Source organism: Egretta garzetta, unplaced genomic scaffold (genome assembly GCF_000687185.1).
Source record: "Egretta garzetta isolate BGI_Z169 unplaced genomic scaffold, ASM68718v1 scaffold161, whole genome shotgun sequence".
In the NCBI taxonomy this organism is placed as follows: domain Eukaryota; kingdom Metazoa; phylum Chordata; class Aves; order Pelecaniformes; family Ardeidae; genus Egretta; species Egretta garzetta.
The window spans coordinates 5,093,156-5,114,240 of NW_009258754.1; the positions used below are offsets into that span (position 1 = coordinate 5,093,156).

Consider the following 21,085-nt stretch of genomic DNA (forward strand, 5'->3'; position numbering starts at 1 on the left):
AGAACCCGTAAAATCTTTAGCATTTGTGTCACCTCTCATAACTGATACTCTTAGGCTGTCCTGTCAGGTAGGTGGCCTCCTGTCTGGACCTAGCTTTACTCTATAAATACTTAGAGCTCATATGCGTGCGTAAGTGGTCAAGAGAGAGAAATACCGATTCCCTTGTCATGAGCCCAAAACCTCCTGTTTTGGTGGTTTTTGTTGGTTTTTTTTTTTGCTTAAAATACAGCCTTCCTGCATTGTTAAGGTAAGTTAGTTACTTAGGACCATGTGATGACTAGTTTATCTTGAGCAGGATTTTATCACACATAAGATAAATGGGATGGTTAAATGCTTTTGAGAAGGCATAAAGACAGCTGTGGAGAGAGAGATGACCACATCCTAAACCTTGTAGGGGTAGATACCTACCAGTGGACTTTGATATTCTTTGAAGTACCTGTTGCTTCCAAAAGAATAATAAATCCTGACTGGTTTTGTGCCAAGCTCCATCCAGCCGTATCCCCAGGCATCTCTTCAGTGCAGTGTCCCCTTACAGCCTGCCAGGCAGAAGCATTATAAACCAGAATGAGTCCTTTGGCCTTCCCGATGGGGCTGCAGAGGGACTGAGGAAGCAGCTCCCTGACAGCTCTAGCTCAGTTTGTGTCCTGTGTCTTGTTCTCAATATCTTTAACATCTTATACCAAACAGGAGCTTTTAAAGCTGTGGAGATAGGGCGATTTCTCATTCTGAAAAACTCTCAATTGTGTGCTGAATTAGCACTTGTTTTGTTACAGTTTATTTTTATGGTTACCTCAGCCAGATAATATGTTATAGGTATAATCAGATGATTAAACAGGCAGCTTGCCCACAAGGCATTTTTCCGTACACACACAATCAGAAATGGACTGTTTGTATTGGCCAGGAGTTTTGGTTATTCACCAAAGCAGCAGACACAGCCTCTTCTTAACAGGTATGAGGTGCCAGACATGATGAGAGAGAAATTTCTTTCTACTAAGAATGTGACATGGATAGTGATGATGGGGAGGAATTGGCCCCACTACATCTCAAGGAGATGACTTTCTGCACTATTGTTGCATGTGTGGAGTACTTACAGCGTATTTCAGGTTTTGTGATGAGGTGTTGGCTTTAGGAAGCCTTTTCCACTCAGGAGGTTATTGACAGTATTCTTAATTCCTATCTCACGTGTGCAGGAAATGGAGAAATATTCACTTCCAGTAACACAGAAAAAGTCTACTCCTTTAATGATGATGTTTTCCCATGATTCTTTCAATCTGTTTATTCAGAGATAGTAGGTATAGACTTTTTTCAAATTTTGTATGAAATGAGTTAACATAATTTGTTAAAACCACCCTTTGTATGTAATTATGTTTATTAACACTGAACTAGGAAGACTGGATGATATGTGGGAGTAAAAATACACTAGAAATAGAAGTTAATCAACTTGGATGACTTGATTTCTGTAAGGCTTCTAAAACTCTTAACCTTGTGGAGGGTTAAATTGACAGGGGGCTTAAACCATAAGTGTACTGTTCTGTTGTTAAATGTCTTCTTCCTACGTTACAGAGAGTTCATCAATTACATGAAGCGATCCCGACCCTTTTATGCCTCTATAGCAGAAAGGCTGTGTGATGGAGACCTGGTGATGAGAGACAGCTCAACCTGCTGGAATGGAGAGGATGTTGTAGAAAGGTAAAGTTACAAGTAAAAGGTTTCCCTAACAGTGAAAAAGGTGACTTCATCTCCTTCTGATGGCTCAGAAGCATTCTGAGACATTGGAGTCATCATCAAATGCCTCCTTCATAGAGAACTTGATGCTTAATTGAGCAAGGGTTTTGATAAAATAAACGGTTTTTAATGCTGAGTTTTAGGTACCTGTATTAAATGTAGTGGAACGCTTTCCCGAAGGGCTGTTTTGAAGAGTCCCTTTCTTTCACTATAGAGAGACAGCCCTTTGCCTGTAAGGAGGGCTTGCCCACTAAGGCTCAGTTAGCACGGAGTCCCTCCCTGACCGGCTGGAGGTCCCTTCCAGTCTTCTGTTTGTAGGCTCATTAGTGCAGAGGTGAACGTCATGTTTGGCCATAATTGGAAGACATGTAGCTCTTCCTGCAAAGGTGTCAGAAAAATACCAGATCATTATGTTTTTAAAGCATTTCCCTGCCTTTTTTTTTTTTTGCAAAATTTCTGACATAGTGCTTTGAATAACACTGCCCAGCATCCTTACATATTCCTGCATATTCTGCAGGAATTCTTACAACCTAACAATTAATACATGCACTGTGGATAGAGCAGCTAGAAGCTCTGTAGGGTAAAAAGGTATTTCTAGTTTGTCAGCTAAATTTTTTCCCTCTGTATTTTATTGCAGTCTTTTCCATCGCCCTTTAGAATCCAAACTGGAAAATACAATTGCACTCTCCATGAGCTAAACTTTCTGCTGTCATTTCTCTTACTCTGTGTAACTTGAGGCAACATTGCCCTGAGGAGAAGAAGAGCCATTCAGAATACAACTATATCTGTTACTATCACTGTCAAAGCATACATCAGTTTTTGCAGCGAGAGCTGGTTGGACATGTGCCAGTGAATGTTTTTTCCAGATATGTCTTTTTGTCGAAACAGAGACATTCCACGGGATTGTGTTGGCTTTTGTGACGTTTCTTTTTGAAGTGTATTCTGTGGTCTGTAGCAGCTCTAAAAGATAAAGTTCTAGCATCCTGTTTTCTTGCTTTAAAACAATTTTCATGACTGAAAATTGTGTTGTAGGAAATAATGGAATAATTCCAACATGGAACAGAGAGAGATGTTACAATTATAGGCTGTCCCATTAAAGGGAGTTCTGACTCCCACACAGCTCTGCTTACATTTCTTATGTGTAAATAACTTCATCTTAATTATGTCTGAGATATTCAGAGATAAATATATGTCTAACACATTCAAAGACAACTTTAAAGTTTAGCATTTCAATGTATATTGACATTACAAGTTAATTCTAGAGGCATGTATTTGAAGATTTTGGCAACAATGCAGTATTCTAAATATTAATGTATAGTGATCGTAATACTGATTGATGCTTTTATCGTAAAAGTAATGGAGAAGTGGGGAGAATATCAGTATTTCTAATCAGTATTTCCATTTCAGAGTTCCCTTTGCTGGTAACATGTTGCTGGATACACAGTTAACTTTTAGAACAAACAGCTTTCTGGCCAAAAGACAAACAAGAAAAGCAACCCAAGGAAAATGTTTTCTATGTTAACTCTCTGAATAGAAAATTAAATAAATATTTGGATTTAATTTTTATCTTATATTGTTTTAAAAAAAAAAGCTGCTTACACTGCTGATAATCATATTTTAGAAAGGCATGAAAGGGAAAGCTGTAGGTTTTTTCCTTTGTCAATCTGTAACTTTCTCAGAGCTGGAGATGTGGAAAAATTTCAGTCTTGAAAAGGTTAGGAAGCTTGGAAAAGTAGCAGGGAAAAGACTCACAAGACCCCTCATATTTTGAATTAAAAAGCAAAAACAAAGGGAAAATAAAAACTACACCCCAACGATGACATCAACAACAACAAAAAAACCCCACCACAAAACTCTGAAATATATGTTTGTAGTTAACATTAAATGGGCAAATTGGAAAATAAAAGTTTAAATTCACATGTTTAATCAGTCAGCAATACGTATATATCTGTTCTGTCACAGTATTGGTTGCCTTAGGAGGAGGAGACTTTCCGGGCAGCCTGCGCTGCCAGCAGTGCTACACAGCAGCACAAACATGGTGCCTGCTTGCTGTCAAATTTTACTCCTTTCCTCCTCTGTTTTATGGGCTGGATTTGTCACCAGTTCCCCCCACATGAGAAATAAACCTGTCCTGGTGATGCCTGAAGATGCGTTTCTCTTTGTTCTTTCTCCTTTCCCGGGAGACCAGAGGATCAAATATCAGCAGTAGTAAACAGCTCTGAACTCAAAATAGAGCCTTATTCTTAACTCTGTATCAGAAAATAGATCTCCCCAATTAATCTGGTGGATCTCTTGTGAACCTGAGTTTAAGGTTACTCAGATTGTGGAACTGGAAAAAGCTGCGGTTCCTGTTTCCTTGATGCTTCTTGCATTTCATAATGCTATTTGAAAGCTGAGCGATATTTATGCTGCATGCTAATTGGCATTCAGGCTCTTTAGGAAAAACAAACTCAACCTTTAAAAACAGTTTGACACACAAATGCAGCCTGGAATGATATGAAATTATAACTCGGAAATGGGGATTGTGCATTCAATTAGTAGAGAGGGCACTTGAGGTCTATCAGAGGATCTGATAAACAGGATTCTTGTTGTACTTATTATAATTCTCTGGATTGGGTTTTATCATGTTTAAATCAATGCGCTAGCAGGCAAAAAAAAAAAAAAGCTTGAGCTGCCAGTAAATACACCATAAAAAGAGCCATGTTGTTTCCACTGGTCTGAGACTCTGCTTCTGGCCTGCTCTTCAGGTGAACAGCAAAACATAGCTTTGCTAGGAATCCTCTAGTGTTTGTTCAGGGCCTTGAAGGCGTTACAAATACTTGCACCAGGAGTACTGTCTTTCTCTTCATTACTCTTTTGAGCAACTTGTTCCCGGAACAAGACTTCCTATAAGAAATAGTCTTGAGGCTGATAAATGGTCTGAGTATACAAAGAATGCTCAGAGAAGATGAGACTAGAGCAGAAAAACTGGGCAAGTATTTTGCAAAGTGAAGCAAGCTTGGAGAAATGTCTGTGCTGGAACCTTTCTTTCCTGGCAGTGTGTCAGATTATTATCTCTATACCACGTCAGTAGAAGAGACTGCAGGAGAAGTTGACAGCACATGAACCATTATGCACTGCCAAGACCAGATACTATTTACCTAAGAACTCTAGAAGGAATAAAGGGTTAAGTAGTTGAATTGCTCGTTGTGATACTGTATTTTCTTTAAGACTGCTCCAAGAGCAGATGATGGAAAGATGTGAAACGTGAAGCCATCATTGTATTTTTAGCAAAATAAGGATTTCAGAAAGATGTGGCTGATAAACTTGCTATGTAACAGTAGAATATGTAGGAACTATAAGCAGGTGAACATGATACTTGGGGAGAGGAATCAACATGTTGAGAGTCTTTAGAAGGAGATAGCAAGCATGTAGACAAGGTAGATTGCTGTAGTCTGCTTGGATTTCTGATAGATATTTGACAAGGTCCTTCACACGAGGCTGGCAGAGGTGAAAATAAGGGTAGGTAATAGACGGTCGTAAGTTACAGCAAAAAAGAGGTCACCAGTGGCAGCACATGGGGATTTGTGCTGGAACCTGTGCTGTTCATCTGTCATAAGAGACCTGTGAAGGGGAGTGAATACCGAGGTGACAGTGTGTGCTGGTGACACTAAGTTATCCTGGATAGAAAAGACAAGGGTCATCTGTGGTTAATTGTGGGAGGAACTTGTGATGTGGAATGACTAGGCAATAAAATGGCATATGAAATTCATCACAGGCAAATGTAAAGCAATTTATATAAGAACAACAATCCAAATGTTACATATAGGATGGTGTGCACTGAGGTAGCTTTCACTGCTCCAGGCGTGTGGTGTCAGCAGTTCTGTCCCCCAGGCTCAGAAAGATAGAGCACAACCACAAAAGGACAGAGGGAGCAATGAGGAGGAGGATGATCAAGGGGGTGAAATGGATCCTCTAGGTGGAATGGCAGACACTCCAGCCTGATACAGAAAAGATAGAAGGGGAATATGATAGTGGCCTATAAAAATCATGTGTGGTGTGGAGATGCTGAATAGGGATTTGTAGTTCACTGTCTCTTTCATTACAAGATCACTGAAAACAGAAGTAGATATACCTTCGCTAAACTTTTGCTTAAGCTGTGAAACTTCTTGCCCCAGGATGTTTGGATGTTTAAAAAAATGGATTAATTAATGATCAAATTCAGTTCATAGAAGGACAAGTTTTAAAATTACTATCTGAGCAGCTATGAGGCAACCAGGTGCCACATCCAAGTCTCTTTCTGTAAGAGCTGAGGCAAAAGGTTAGACAGAAGATTTCCTCTGGTCACTCTGAGGCAGCTGCTTTCTGCAGGGGCTAAACTGCAGGAACCTTCCTCTCCTCAGGAATATCTCTTCAGCTAAGTTAAATGCTGGCATTAAATCACTTTTTCCATTCTCCCTGGCCACAGTAGCTAAACACGATTTGCTGTCTCAGGTCTCAGCCTCATAAATGGCAGACTAGTACAATACAATGCCCAAAGACTGTCCCAAAAGCTCATCTTGAGATTTTCTGTTAATGTCAGATTTACATCTTTGCACAAAATGCAAATCCCCTTTAGAACTCCTGTTTATGAAGTCTTAGCTGCAGTAGAGTAGCCTCATCGGAGACAGCTCTTTCTGCTGCTAGAGATGGGACAAGGAGATGTGGTCTCACTGGCAGGCTTTTGGGGTGTGCCTGTGCACAACAGATGAGTAATCCTGTTTTGGAAATAGCATTTTAAGGGAACAGTGGGTTGTGAGTACTACATTAGATAGTCATTCAGTCTTTCCATCTCTGCCTGACTACTTATATCTTGCAGTTTCTCTTTCAAGAGAGATGAAACAATCATAAATAATAAATAGACAAGTAGTAGTCTGTTTCTGGAAGAACTAAAATATTGTGAGTGTAGTTGGCGTTCATTATAGGCAACTCTAGGCACTGTATATACCCTCCCACCCTTTCCCTGTGCCTGTGCCGTTGGTTCTCAGAATAAGGCTGATTGCAATCTGTAAATGATCACCTGTGCTGCTCGGGCTTCAAGGCTGGAGTGTGAAGGTTGCTCAGGGGCATGTTCAGCAGCCTCAGCACTTGCCTTTCAGATGTCAGTAACAGCTGCCTCCTTTGTGTATGTCCAGGCTTAATCCTGAAGCGAAGGTGATGCTGCAGCATTGCTCTGCATCCCCCGAGCTCTGCTGGAAGGTGCATTCTCAGAGCAGCGCCCAAAGAAGTGTTCCCCGGTTATCACATAAACTGATGTGTGCCTTTAGCGTGACCATTTCAAAGATGCTCCTGTCACATGAACAACATATCAAGATCTCAGGATTTTTGAAAGTTGAGAAGTCTGCGCATGACTCATGTTGGAGTGCAGCTGGCTGTGTGTAGGGACTGTCCCACAGAGGAATAGACATTAAAACCTCTTATGTTGCTCCTACAGAAAGTGTTGCCATTTTATGAGTTGAAATTTAGAGGCCAAGAGATGCTACTGAGAACTGTAAGAAAGATTGCTGCTGCCATTTCAAATCTTTTTTCCTTTTAAGGAATGAGCACTTGCAATTACTTTGACATACTCTAAAATGCACGCCATCTCTGTTGTGATGTTTCGGTATGCAAAAACCAGCTTGAGTCTTATAGTAGGAAAATGTGAGCCAGTAATGAAGAAGAAAATTAAGTGACTGGCTTTGTTATTAGCAGTTGTGGATGTTTGGGATCTCTGTAATAAAGCCCCCCCCCCTTTTTTAGGCTGTGTCTCCAGTGCAAAATGGGCATGGATCTTCAGAGAAAGGGATGGTGCTGATAACCCAGTGCCCACACTATTTGTACTTCAGAGGTTTTAATTCAGACAAGCTCTGTTGCATTCCTGGGGACTGAATGCCACTGGCATCCTTGAAGTGCATCCTTAGTTTCATTGAAAAATAATCTTGTTCTGAGACTGCTCTGTAATATAAACTGGAATGCGAGAAATGGTAACACTCTGGGGTTTATTTGGAAAGTGTAAACCTGATCAGAACTAACATCATAATGTAGACATACCTGGTGGTCACCTGGGCACCTGCATTTGAAGTTTGGGGTCTGAAACTTTAACTGCTTCAAATAGTAAGTGCTTAGAGGCTGTAATTAGCATGTATATAAGTAAGTTTGTTAAAAAATTGTATCAATGCAATCTATTGATGCAGTTAGTCTATGGCATCAATTTTGGTAGCAACCCGCTTCTGACAGTGAGGTGGTGTAGTGCTGCAGAGCTGTCAGACTGGGCTGGCTCACAGAATTTCTGCTTTCTGAAGAATTCACCAGCAGTGTCCCACCCCAGGGCTGAGCCAGCCTGCCTGTGCTGGATGTGTGAAACCTAATGAGATCACAGAAGGTGCTGACGTGGATGCGGGTGGTAGCCTGAATCCAGGCCCTTAGCTGCTTCTGATACTATATTTTCAGTTAACAAAAAAAAAAAAATCCAACCCATTAGAACAGTGCCAACCTTCAGGCAGACTCTGAAAAAGAAGGCTTTCAAAAGTTCAGCAGAGAAATTATTCCTAGGGAGAAGCAAATCTGAATCATGACCATTATGTGCAGCATCTTTACATGACTTTTTCGAAGCAAAGGGTCATGACACTTCTGGGTCAGTGAGACATTTTACAAGTTACAGTTGCACTGTCGATGTGCAATTTGTCTTAGGCATGATTGCTATTTGATGCCTGTGGAACACGTTGGAAGTTTCTACAGAATTAGGAGGTTGAAGAAAGGGAAGTTGTGGGGTTTGGTTTTTGGTTTTGGTTTTTTTGTTTGTTTTTTTTTTAGTGACAAGATTGCTAGGTGTTTCAGAGTGTTTTCTGTTTTCCAGGCTCCTCTTCATGTTACGTGATGATTTTTTCACACACAAAGTTCGGGCAAGCCAGTAGTGGCAGAATACTTTTGAAAACTTGGGAGTTAAAAATATGTGAAAGGAAGAATAGATTAACCAAGTAGCATGTTTTGGTGTTTAAATGTCTCAACAACTCTAAGACAATTCTGAGCAAAGTAGTGGTAATGTTTGTTTAGATAATAAATCAGAGGACAAATAAACCTGAAAGCTCATTCCCTTTCCAGGTTTTTGCATCTACTTTTTTGAAACAGCTACTAAGATATCCATTTCTGTGGTCAGCTCCTTATTGTACAACATTTAATAAGTAGACCATATGAGTTTGATTTCTCAGAATACTTTTGAGAAGAGCAATCTTCCATACTCTCATTTTTTTTTCTTTTAGGCAAGACAAGCAAGTACTGAAATGTAGTTCCAGGTGCAAACAAGTTGCATACTAGTGAGTTTGAAGCATGCTGTTTCTTCCATAGTCTTAGCTGCTCTGCAGCCCAGTTTTACCATGTTGGGTAATTCCATTTTTTAAAATTTAAAAACAAAACCAAATTCTCTCCCCGTTGCTGAGAAACTGTGAAATTATGCCAATGTGTAAAATATTTTCAAATATAGAAATACTGAAAAAGGAGAGAAAGAGGGGAAGAATTCTTCTACCTGTTTCTAGGGATCTTCTTTCCTCATTTGTAGCAAGTAAAGCATTTCTGAACACGATTGCTGTCCCATCATATCTATGTGAACTGCTGACATTTTTACTCTTAACTAAAGATTTGTGCATATATGTAATATCTATAATGACGAATTAGAACTAGCATTATAAAGAACAGCTGCAAGTATGCTTTAAGACACTGTATTGTTTGTTATTTTTCTGTTGATTTACCCTTTTTTTCCATCTGACAGGCCTACCAGTTGTTGAGTTCTAAGCATTTCTAAGTTGGGAGGTATATATAATAGTTGGATCAGAAGATCAAATTTAGCTTTATTTGGAGTGGGGAAAGAAAAACCTCTGTGAAAATGACTAGGGAATTTTGTATTTGTTGCCTCTCAATTTCAAGAGGAAATTTCCTAAGTTTCCAAATGAAATGGTCTTTCACTGCCAGTTAGCTTGAACTGAAATAGTCTTAACGATGGTAGAAGTAGTAGAACGACTCTGCTGGTCAGATGCAGCTTTCCACTGCAGAGGTACAGAACCCATCATTATTTCAGATGTGTCTCTTCAGGTGTGTCTGGGTGGATTTTATCTGGAATGGCTTTCTCTGAATGAGGCACTTTTCCCCTGGAATTGCATTAAAAAGTTAGAGACAGGCTAAAGTCTTTATTCTCATTTCTCTAAATCTGCCTTGGTTTTGTCATGCTATGAGGAGTTAAAAGGTAGTAAAAACACGTTCATATCACTGCAGTCTACAGGTCTGACATGTAGTACCCTGATTTGGCGGTGGGCAGGGGGAGAGGTTCTTTTACAGCAACTGCTTTTCAGATTGGAGTCACTTTCTCAGGAAATTCAAGTGTAGCATTTTGGGGTTAAAAACTTGCATATAAAAATGGCTTTTAAACTGGATTACTGGGAGTATGAGAGAATGATGTTTTGTAACACTCAGTAGGAACCCACACTTCTTGTCCTTCATTCTCTCCTTCTGCCCCTTACTTGTTTTTCTTGGAATTTTGCATTAGGTGGAGAGATTATGGGACACCTGCCCACAAGCTTGAGCAGATCATGTCATGGGTCATTAGGCTCTCAGGGCCTGTGCAAGCTGGCTGAGAAAGGAAGTGGCAAATCATGATGACTTCCATTTCTCAAGATGTTTTCCTTTAGAGACCTTCAGTTTTTATGAGTTTAGCACTTTCGTTGTCCCCTTTCTCATTTCCTTAGACTCCAGCAAGCAGCCATCTGGATATGGAAAACAGATAATCATTTAGCCTTAGCATGCTTGAAAAGCGTTTAGCTTCTGTTATTCTTGTGCCATCAGTATAAACAATTTCTGGAGATACACTTGTTACTGTAAGTTGTAAAAGGCTATATCTTTTTTGCAGTATTTTGCAGGTTTTAGGGTATTATCCAGGACTTGTGTTTTTGTTGGTGTGTTTTGCTGTGTTTTGGTTTGGGGTTTTTTTGTTTGTTTTTTTTAAATCCTGTAGAATTAACCAAATACACTGTGTTGGAAGTGACTGTTTAAGTCATAAATTTGCCTGGGCTTACCCTTCAGAATGATGCAGAACTCTGACAGGCTTTGAATGGCATATTATGTGTCCTTCTGTCAGGATGCATGAGGGGTGAGTGTTACAGTTCATTGCCATGCAAGTGTGTGAATGTTAATAAGGCTGCTAATCATCTCCTGCACAGTCCCAATCGACCACAGGGAGGAGAGATGGCAATGGTTGATAGCTACCCTTCACCACATGTAAGCTCATTGTCTGGCCAGGGAAACCCAGTTCTGGGACTTTCTGCCTTGCCACGTGCAGTAGCAACCAAGTTGTACTAGGATAACCACAACAACAAAAAAAAAAGAAGCCTCAAGACTCAAGATTTAGGAAGAGGACAAGCTGTGACTGATCGTAGTGCAGAACAGGAGCAGTTAGAGAGCTCTCTGGATTTTCTGCTCTGAGATTGGACAATGTTTGTACAGTTACAGTTGGTGACCTATGTACTATAGGCAGCTGGTCCCAGGCAGCTTATGGTGAGCACTTAGAAGAGTTGAGGCGAGTGTGGAAACAAAAGATGAAGATAGCTCAATGTTTTCCTCATTCAAGCCAAATTTAGGTCTGCTGTTAGCCAACTGTCTACATGACTAAAGCATCCTGGTGCACTCAAACATGATGACACAGGTTTGAATTTGCTCCATGTTCCTCTAATGTCTGCCTTGTAAATTGAACAGTGGCTGCTCTGAGACTATTTAAGTGTGTAACTTGTATGTGTAAATCTGTGATGTTTTTAAGGATAGAATATGGTAATTTGCTGTTGGTAAAGCTTGCCCTTTCATGTGAGGAAGCAAAAATCTGGAGTTGGGCTAGCTGGGAGGAGAATATTCACTTTCTCTGAGCTATTTCAGGTGTCTAGGGATCTTGCATTCTGCTATCTGAATTGGTCTCTTCCCTGCTCCTGAAGGCAAACCAGTTAAAAAAACAGCAAAGGACATCACTGGACCCTGTTCTCCCAGTTCACTTTTTTCAAATGGGAAAATAAATCCTGCATTTTTGTTGCTGCAAGTTAGATGTTTTGCAGAAGCTTTTCATATAGAAACTGTTTACCTTTCTGTTGTACATACTTTATCTGCTCTACAAAATATATCCATATGAGTTTGGTCAGACTCAGATGAATGGATCAAAACTGACTGTGTAGGACATGCAGTTCCAGTGCCAAGCTGCAGAACATGAAGAAAATAGGAAGAGTTGTGGGGAAATCAATCAAGTAGTGTAGGTAGGGGGTATGTGGAGGTCAGCTGTATCTAAGAAGAGGTGAGGTAATGAGAGTAGTATTTAGTAGAGAGATGCTGGAAAGAAAACAGCTAAGGGGGTGCTGAGCTGACTGAGTAATCTTTGCTGAGATATGCTGCTCTAGAGCTTCAGGCAGCAAAGGCAGCAAAGACCGATCTCGGTCAGCAACAGCACTGCAGGAAAGGCACAGAGGCTTTATTCACTTCTGTGGAATACTCTGAATTTATGCTTCATTGCTGAGACAGAGGTTTCTAGAGTTAGAGCTTTGGGATCAGTCATAAAGAAGGATGGAACAGCCAGTATGTTTAATGCACTGATTCTGCTCTCCCTTGCTTTCTTTGAGAGCATTTTGCAAGTTATAATACAGTCCCATGAATTAAAATTAGAGCCATAGTTCCCTTCAGCTTGGAAGGGAGCTCAGGTCTTTGGTCCAACCTCCTGCTCAAAGTAGAGGCTGCTATGAGATCAGATCAGGTTCCTCAGGGCTTTATCTACTCTGGTCTTGAAAACCTCCAGTGATAGAGACAGCATGAGCTCTCTGGGTGACTTGTTCCACTTCTTGACTGTCATTGTGGTGCAAAAATTTTCCCTTGTATCCAGTCAGAACGTCTCTAATTTCAAATGTCATCTGTTGTTTCACGTCCTCTCACCATGCACCATAGAGCGTTTGTGAACCTGAAACTTGAAGGCTATGCTGACAGCAAGCACCAGTCTTAGCAGACTCTCTCGATAGCTGTCAGATGCATTGAGAGAAACAGCAACCTGCATTATTTTCTGGTTTTACAAGATGAGAGACATCACTGATGATGGGAAGAAGCAATTATATTTTAAACACAGAGCATTATGCACAGAATGAGATTAGAACTGTTCCTTACCCCAGTCACTGACCTGTAGTGCCTAGATAAAAGACATAAGATATAAATAGTGCCACCACAGAGGACTGTACTCGTTTTTAAAAGATGCTCACATTTAAGAAAACACAGGGATATAAGGAAATAAATGCCTCAATAATGAGATAATATTTGTCCTTCTTGTTTCTAATAGTACTAAATTCATTTTCAGATCAGTTTTAGAAAGGATTTCTTAAAAAGATGTTAGGCAGCTTTCAGTTATGAACAGAAAATATGGTTTAAATTAATTTGCAATATATTGTGAAAGTGAAGCTGTTTCATTGCATTTTACCAGTACTAGCAAACAGAAAAATAATTGGTTAGCATTGGATGTTTTGTATGTATATAACTCATGTGAAGTGATTTCTTATGAAAAGGAAGCACACAAATCCAACCAACAAGCTGTGTTCAATCTGCAAGAGTTATTAAAATGCCGTATAATAATGCTTAGATGGTTTTTCTTCTGGAAGATCACAGAGGCCAACGTAGTAAGCTGGTACTAATTGAAGGAATTACATATTTAGTGCCAGAAAGGACGTCACTGAAACATCTCCCAGGGGTTATGGGAACATACATATGTAGAAAGGAATGTCTGCTGTGGTGATCTGAGATTAGCACCATGTAGGATCCTGTGGTTAGATTACTCTTCTGCTTTTAGTTCTGACTCTATAAAAATCATGAACGGTTACATCTTTAATCACATAGGAGAGGAGAGGGGACTATCGCTCTAACAATGAACAGCCATGTTGTGATGCCATTAAGTAGTTAGCAGAAAATTCCTTAGCTGTATTTGTTTGATGACAGTCTCAGTAACTAAAATACAGAATGGGGAAAAAATGGAATTAGGGAAACTACCCCCTGCTTGTAAAATTGTACCTAGTGAATTTCAGTGCTGCGAATGCTTTTTGAGCACAAGGAAAACAGGAAGGGGCGATTGTCTCGAAAGCTGTTACACATCATCAGGCTTCTCCAACTGTTGAGGTTACTTTATAGTTTACTATTGATTACCACAGTAGTTATTTTTCTCCACCAATTGGGAAAATGCATTTACTTCTTCAGTCAAAGGCCGTTTCTAATATTACACAAGACTAAGCTGTCTGTCAGGCAAAGGCTTTCAGCCTCAATTTTCTGTTTGGTCAGGGATACCTGCTATGCTTTTGGGACCATCTGCAGTGCTGTGTTTAAGAATCAGGATACATAGCTGAAAAGTAAGTGGTCATGAAATGCCTTATGTGTGTCCCATAACTACTTGTGACTAAGGTACCTCCTCTGCTGGAGGAGAGCTATGAAGATGGAAAAGAGTATGTTCCACAGTCACTGTCCTGTGTAGGAAGACCTGATGCCTTTTGAATTCCAGAGAGAACTTTTTAAAAATGAAAGATTGCCCCTAAAGAACCCTTCACAACTCTGATACTGCAGCCAATGGCTGTAGGGCTGTGAGTTCAGTTTTTGCTGTGTGAGTATGCATGCAGTGTGCTCATAAGCAACAACACCCTAAAGTACAGGCTGGATCAAAGCCATATGCTGAAAACAGGTATTTTTTCAGACATTACATATACACAACCTTTCTCCTTATACTACAAAGGAAACTTTTACAGGTGTACATAATTAATTTTAGTATCAAGCCCTCCCTCCTTTCCCCCTCCATTGTGCAAGCCAGCCACCAGAGGGAAGGAATGATTGTGTGCGTGCGCATGCACATCTGCAACATTGTATTAATGCTTCTTGTGGTGCTTCAGTGCATTTATTTAAGGATTTTCTTTTAAGTAGTAGAATCCTGACTAAATGAGGAAAGACTTATTTGATCATGGTTTGTATAACTTCTGAAAATTAATGTTTGGGTTTGCAAATACGGACTGGGTTTCCATTCTTGAGGAAAGATTTATTAGTTTGGTCAGAAACAGAAGAAATTTTTTACAGTTTTGACCAGAAATCATGTTTTCTGGTGAGGGTCTCTATTAGGAATATAGACCCTTAAGTCCCTTCCCTCCTCATCACAAATTTTAAAAAGGTCAAGGCATGTCTTCACTATGACCCACACTGAAAAAGTGTGTAAAGAAAAGTGACAGAAGTCAATGGTGGTTGCACATGATAGCTGCCTCATGGGTACTTGTGACAGACCGTTTGGCTGGATGTCATCTGCACTGATCTTTGTAATTTAAACTGATAAGTCTATATGCTTAAAGACTTGATTTTTTTTGTTTGTTTTGTGGAGGTTTCTAGGCATGATAAAGGAAAGACAATTTTAAGGATTTCAGCCCTGGAAACTATTAACAGATTGATCTCAGTGTAGAGATTTCATTAAATGTAATTATGTGCCAGCTGTTGGAAAAAAAATTAACATCAAAAAGGAGCAACTTGTTGAATTATTGAGCACCAACTACTGATGAGAAGTTAATGTGAGTCAGGAGGCAAGTTTTGTACTAAAGTACAGAAATAAAAAGAGGGAAAGCAATAGCCAATAGCAAGCATGTAAGTTTTTCATGTGGCACAAAAAGAGCACAAGAAGCCTGATTCAACTCATAAGTAACTGCTTGCCCCAGGTCTGTTTGTGAAGTCTGACAGAGTGATTTGTGGTCCGCACTTCTCTTGGACTGGACTGCTGTGGAGTTCGGATGATTGAGATCTTGGTACTTTACTTGGTGTGTGTTGTGCATGACCTCTTGGTAGACAGCAGGCCATTCTGGTGCTCAGTCTGGGTTTGGGATAACTTGAGGAACTCCACTGGGAGCCTCACTAAACCATTTACAGCTCAGCTTTGAGGAGGAGCTGAGAAGCTACTTCCAATATTTTGGTGCTTGTCTTTAAAGCTTTGTTTTTCTGCTTTTTGTTTTAAAGTTGCATTTTGGCTTGTATATCTGCGCATAGTGTACTGTCAAAAAAAATAGTCTTGATGTGGTGAATGCAGTTTTCTGGATTGAGTCATGGTGACTCCATGCCCATTGCTAGTTAGGTATGACCTGCTTGTTGGAAACAGTCCTCCTTTTGCGTAATAGCATTCTCACCTTCCTTGCAGAGTTAATGGTAGGCTTTCTCCTTCTTAGTTAATATTGTTACTGTGATATGTCCAGGTAATTTATGTTGATGGGTCAAGCCAGTATTTGAAAAACATTTCTGTAAATACAAAGAGGGATTTGACTTGCAAAGGCCTCTTTTTAACACTGTAGCATTAAGCATTTTCTCTCAGGTTGAGGCACTTGAATACAAATAATTAATATTGGGTTTCAAAGTTTCTTGGGGGACACTTGTGGATTTGGTGTCTACTCAATGAATTACTCCTTTTGATTTAAATATTCTGTGGGGCAGCACTTTGAGTAGAATACATGGAAGAATAAATCTTGTCATAGTCATCTAGGTTACTCCAGTGGGGCAGTATTTTGCAGATGCAATGTGTAACGGGCTAATTTGATACTATCATAGTATCTCTCTTATTTTGGCAGCTTTGGGATGTTCTTTACTGAAGAGTAATAAAAAAGAATGATGGGCAGGTACTCTTTCTTTTGTATGCTATTTTTTCTATTTATTTTCATCAAAAGAAGAAAAGAACAGCCCTTACTTAGAAAACTGAAACTTTCCAATTAAAGTAGTACAGTAATAATACGGTAGTGTTCCAATCATTGAAACTTTTCTAAAAAAAACCAATCCAGACCTGGTTGAGGTCTATGGAAAATATCCAAGATAAAGTTTATTTTCTTGTGCGGAGTCCAATCTAGTGACTTTCCACCCATTCCTACTAGGGGAGGTCACAGTCAAAGTCTCACTGAAAGGTAGAAAGTCTTATCTGATCCTTCAGTCTGTCTTAGCCAATGATTCTTCTAGTAGGAAAGTAAAATTCATTTTCTTTCATTTGCAATGGCCATGTAATACAGTAATATCAACAAGAAAAAGAAAATCCTATCTTGACCTAGAGATATTGGACTGAAAATTTATTCTTCAGAATATCGGTTCAGTGAGATATTAGTAAGAATGCTTTTTAATGCTGATATACCTAATCCTTTCTCCTAAAACTATAGGGTAGAGTCACAAGTCTGGTCCCTTTTTCTGTTGGATGAAAAGGGATAACGCACGATGTTTGGTTTTTGGCATTTCTCAGAACACTGAAGGTCTTTGCTGCCCCAGAGCACACCACTTCTCTGAGCAGTATACAATTTCATTGAAAGACTTCTAAATTTCCAGACCAATTCCTTCAAAGTCTTACTGTTGCTTTGTACTACCATAATGAGTGTATCTAAAAGAATTTGCTCTACAAATTGTAGTGTTTTGTGTAACTGTTAGAATGTGATGTTTTGATAGGTGTGAGAAAAATACCGGCAGGTGTACATAAAAATATTTTTGACATTATTTCAAGAAGAAATTGAAGTTGTAAAACTAACAATGTATTTAAAAAAGAATTAGTTGGAGGTGAATTTTCTCATTCTCCTTTACTAGTCCTGTATCCCAGCAGTGCTGAAAACAGCATTTGTAGACTATCTACAGTATGAGCAGGTCAGTAGAATAAAACATGCATTGAATTCTTCAGACTTGGAAGCAGGCCTTTAGGAATAAATCAATGTCTTAATACAGTCTATAAAATAAAATAATAAATTTTACATTTTTCAAACAAAAGTAAATACTTTGAGAAAAATGTTGCTGTGATAAAACCTGCAGTTGCTTAAATAAAATATTTTAGTGGAAGTGCAAAAAATCTCCACTTTAATAGCTAAGCTGCTACCAGCCTACTTGGTTTGTTCCCTTTGAGGATACAAATGGTTATCCTGCTCCGTAACAGCTCCTAGCCCTCCTCTCACCTTGGTGCCTTGTTCAAATACTCAATTATCTGTCAGCATAGCAGACAATGCTGTTTCTCTCACACTCTCTACTGTTCAGATATCGCAAAGCCCTTCTGTGTACAGCTCATGGTACTTGCATTTATGCCCTCCATTTCAGCACACCATTTCAGCAAGAGCCTGGCAGTACCAGCTTGAGTGACCTCATAGAGGTCAGTAGAATTGTTCTCTGTGTGGGCACATGCTTCAGTTTGAACCAAATTAGATATATGTTGAACTAAATACACTTGGCAGTTTGATCCAGGTTTTACTGTGCTAGAATGATCTTTCTGTAAATTGATGCTAAGGTGTAAATTAGGCCTTCACATTGGTTTTATTTGTGTTACAGGTACTTTGTATCTAATGGATGGGTTAGGAATCTGTTTCTAGTACTATCCAAACCTGAATGTCAAAAACCATAAAATCATCTGCTTTTTGCTGGATTCCACGCCCTGCGTAGGCTTGGGATAGATGCTGGCAAAATATCTTTCGTCTAGTATAATGTGTGTGTGATTTAACATATCCAGTCACAGCCAACTTCTTCGACAAATAGCTGTAGCAGGGTGGGGCAGAACCCAAAGTTGGAGCTGGAGTCAGGGATAGGCAATTTTCCTTTATTGAACTGATTTTCACTGGAAGATGTCAATTCATCGAAATGGGAAAAAAAAAATAAATCTGGATTCTAACTTGGAACACTGAGGAATCACCCAGATCCCCAAGAAAGCTGTTACGCTGTGGGGGAATTTGTCACTCTCTCCTGTTGAAACTGCTGTATGTGTAAGTGATAAAACATTTAACGTGCCAGTGAAAGGAGAAAAGAGGCTGTCATGTAGTGCTCTAGCTAGGGTACTCAGCTGCAGTGTGGGTAGCTTTGGTATAAATCTCAGTGAGCATATAGAGTGGAATGATGTTATTCTCCTGTGTGAAACATTTTGTGTTTTCTCAACACAGAACAGGTAAACTTTTGAAATGTTGATATTTTTGGCAGAGTAAAAAAAAAAAAAACCAAACATTGCTGCCTGGTTTTATCCCAGAAACTGACCTCCCAATAAAAGATGGTTATCTAAGCACATTTGCTGACTACAAGGGTGTTCAGAGCCATGTCTTGTGGTTAGGGGCCAATTTGCCTATAAGAAGCAAATCAGATGAGTAGACACAAAGACAGTTTCACAAATGTTAAATATCGTTTAAAAGTAGTTTAATTTATACAGTTTATTACACAACCCCTCCATGTTATTGATATAAAACCATCTTGCTGTGGCTTTCCCTGTCTGCTGTGTACTTTCACTGACCTCTGTGACTGCTTTTTTAAAACAGATGATCTCTTCTGTTCTGAGAGTTGTCAGTATAAAATCAAATATTCCCGTACAGCTACAGAAAGAACCCTATGGATTTACAGGAATAAAGAACATGTGAGCTCTGATGGAACGCAGTAAGAAAGCCCAAAATGCTTTCTTATTTCCAATTCCATAGGATTAAGCCAGTGCCTCAAAGTAATTTATGTGTAGTATTTGATCCACAGTAATTATGTGGATATGCCACGCTCTGTAGCACTTGTAGACTGTGCAGCCTGTGTTTTCCTGCACTAGCCTCTGCTAGTCTTTCATGCTGCTGCAAGTGGCCTTGAATTTGAAGCTGTCTGCACATTGGAGAATGTCCCTGAACTTGTGAAGCTGGCACACTCAGGAGCGAAGGTGAGAGGACATGTGCTGGGATGAGTGTGTCTCTGCTGTAGACTCCCTTGGCACTGCCTGTATAAAGAAGCAGTCTGATACAAGATCTTTCCCTCAGCAGTGTCATGCACCTTCACCTCCTTTAAATGAGAACAAAATCCATCAACTTCAGAGCTGCAATTTAAGGACAAAAATGATTTGGTCCCTTCCTCTGAGGAAGAATATGATAATGGAGGAATTTTTTTATGTTTTAAGGAAGGGGCAGTTGCTGCAGAAGACATGTTTTTATGTTTGAGAGTAGAACTGCACTTAATGAAAGTTGAACTGGAGGGGAAGCTGTTTGGCTGGGTTAATGTCAGGGTCACGGTGTGCTAACTCCTCCTTTGAGGCTTTCCTCAGGTCAGCCAGTGAAGGTTTAGGAAGTATCCTAAAAATAAATTAAAAAAATATGCATTCCCCCTAATTATGAAAGATTCCTGGAGAAATTATTTTCAGCCCAGAAGCCAGAATATTTCTCTGGTGTTTTTTCCTAAGCCTTTAGCAGAGGACTGGCATAAAATTCAGAGAAATGCAGATGATGTGCAGTCTGAGAAGTTTTTCAATTTAAGCCCCTACTGTGTTAACGATGTCCTTGCCTCCTGGGGAGATCTTCTCCTCATCAGCACTTCAGTTAGAAACACACAAAGTGTCCTGTTTTACTGAGCCTTTTATACTGCACATGAAATAGGATGGACTCAGTGCAGCCAAATCCATGTCATGGTGCAGTGCTCAGACTGTCCTGGTCTCTCTACCCATCATTTCCACTGCCGAGTGGCCAGGCAGACTGCCCTGGCAGCAGCGCCAGGGAAAGGCTGGTCCTGCAGTGCAGCCAGCTGTGTCTGCAGTGGCTCTGCTGGGCAGGGGGAGCCTGAGACCCCTGGGACTGCCTCCTCTGAAACAGGCTCTGGTCCTGCCCCTGTGTAAGGATCCTGCAAAACCTTGCCAGCTGGAGCAAGTACCTGTCTCACTGCTGTGGCCAAGTGTGCTGAGTTTCATAGAGCCACAGGGGCTGAAGTAGGTATGTTCCTATAGTCCGCAGAGCAAGTACTGCCCCATGCTTGAGTTTTGCCAGCTGAGGAGCCAGCTGGCTGCTTCAAACTGAAGGCAGTCAGCCAGCCAACATTTCCGGAGTGTGGACAGCAAGAACGAAGGAGTCCTAAGCTTGTCTTATGGCAGGCTTAACATAGGTGGCATTTTCCCCCCTGCAGAGCTGCAGCTCAGGATTGAGTCTGAAAAAACTGGAGGGTTGGATCACACTGAAATTGATGTAGGGGGGGAGAGAGACTAATTTCTCTACGGCCAAGAAACAGTGCTTTTCAACTAGCTATAGTTTTATTGTCTTGCTGATACAATAGTTGTTAGAGCAGCAAACACAGCTAGCAAAATTATTTGTCTGTGAGTTCCAATTATTGTACTAAACACAATCATTTCACAACTGGTTTGACATCTTCCTGCTGATTTTTCTTCCATCTCTCTGTCTCAATATGTTTTGAGATCATAATCACCTAAGGGGTAGGATTGGATGACCTTTCTTTGTTAGAGAGGAAAATGACTATTTGGAGAACTGAGGCTGTGTTTCTTTAATGTGACTAATTAATGGCAGTGGTGATAATGCTGGTTTGGTCACTTAGAGGAGAATAGGTGAGGATGGATGATACA

At 40.0% G+C, this 21,085-nt stretch overlaps 1 protein-coding gene across 1 annotated transcript in view; it reads left to right on the top strand.

Moving 5' to 3' along the window:
- LOC104135455 (glypican-5) overlaps window positions 1-21,085 on the top strand; it is a 361,472-nt gene that overhangs the window by 115,202 nt on the left and 225,185 nt on the right. Inside the window, exon 5 of the mRNA XM_009649110.2 lies at window positions 1,564-1,689. Coding sequence (XP_009647405.1) covers window positions 1,564-1,689 — 126 coding nt within the window. The remainder of the gene's footprint in view (window positions 1-1,563; window positions 1,690-21,085) is intronic.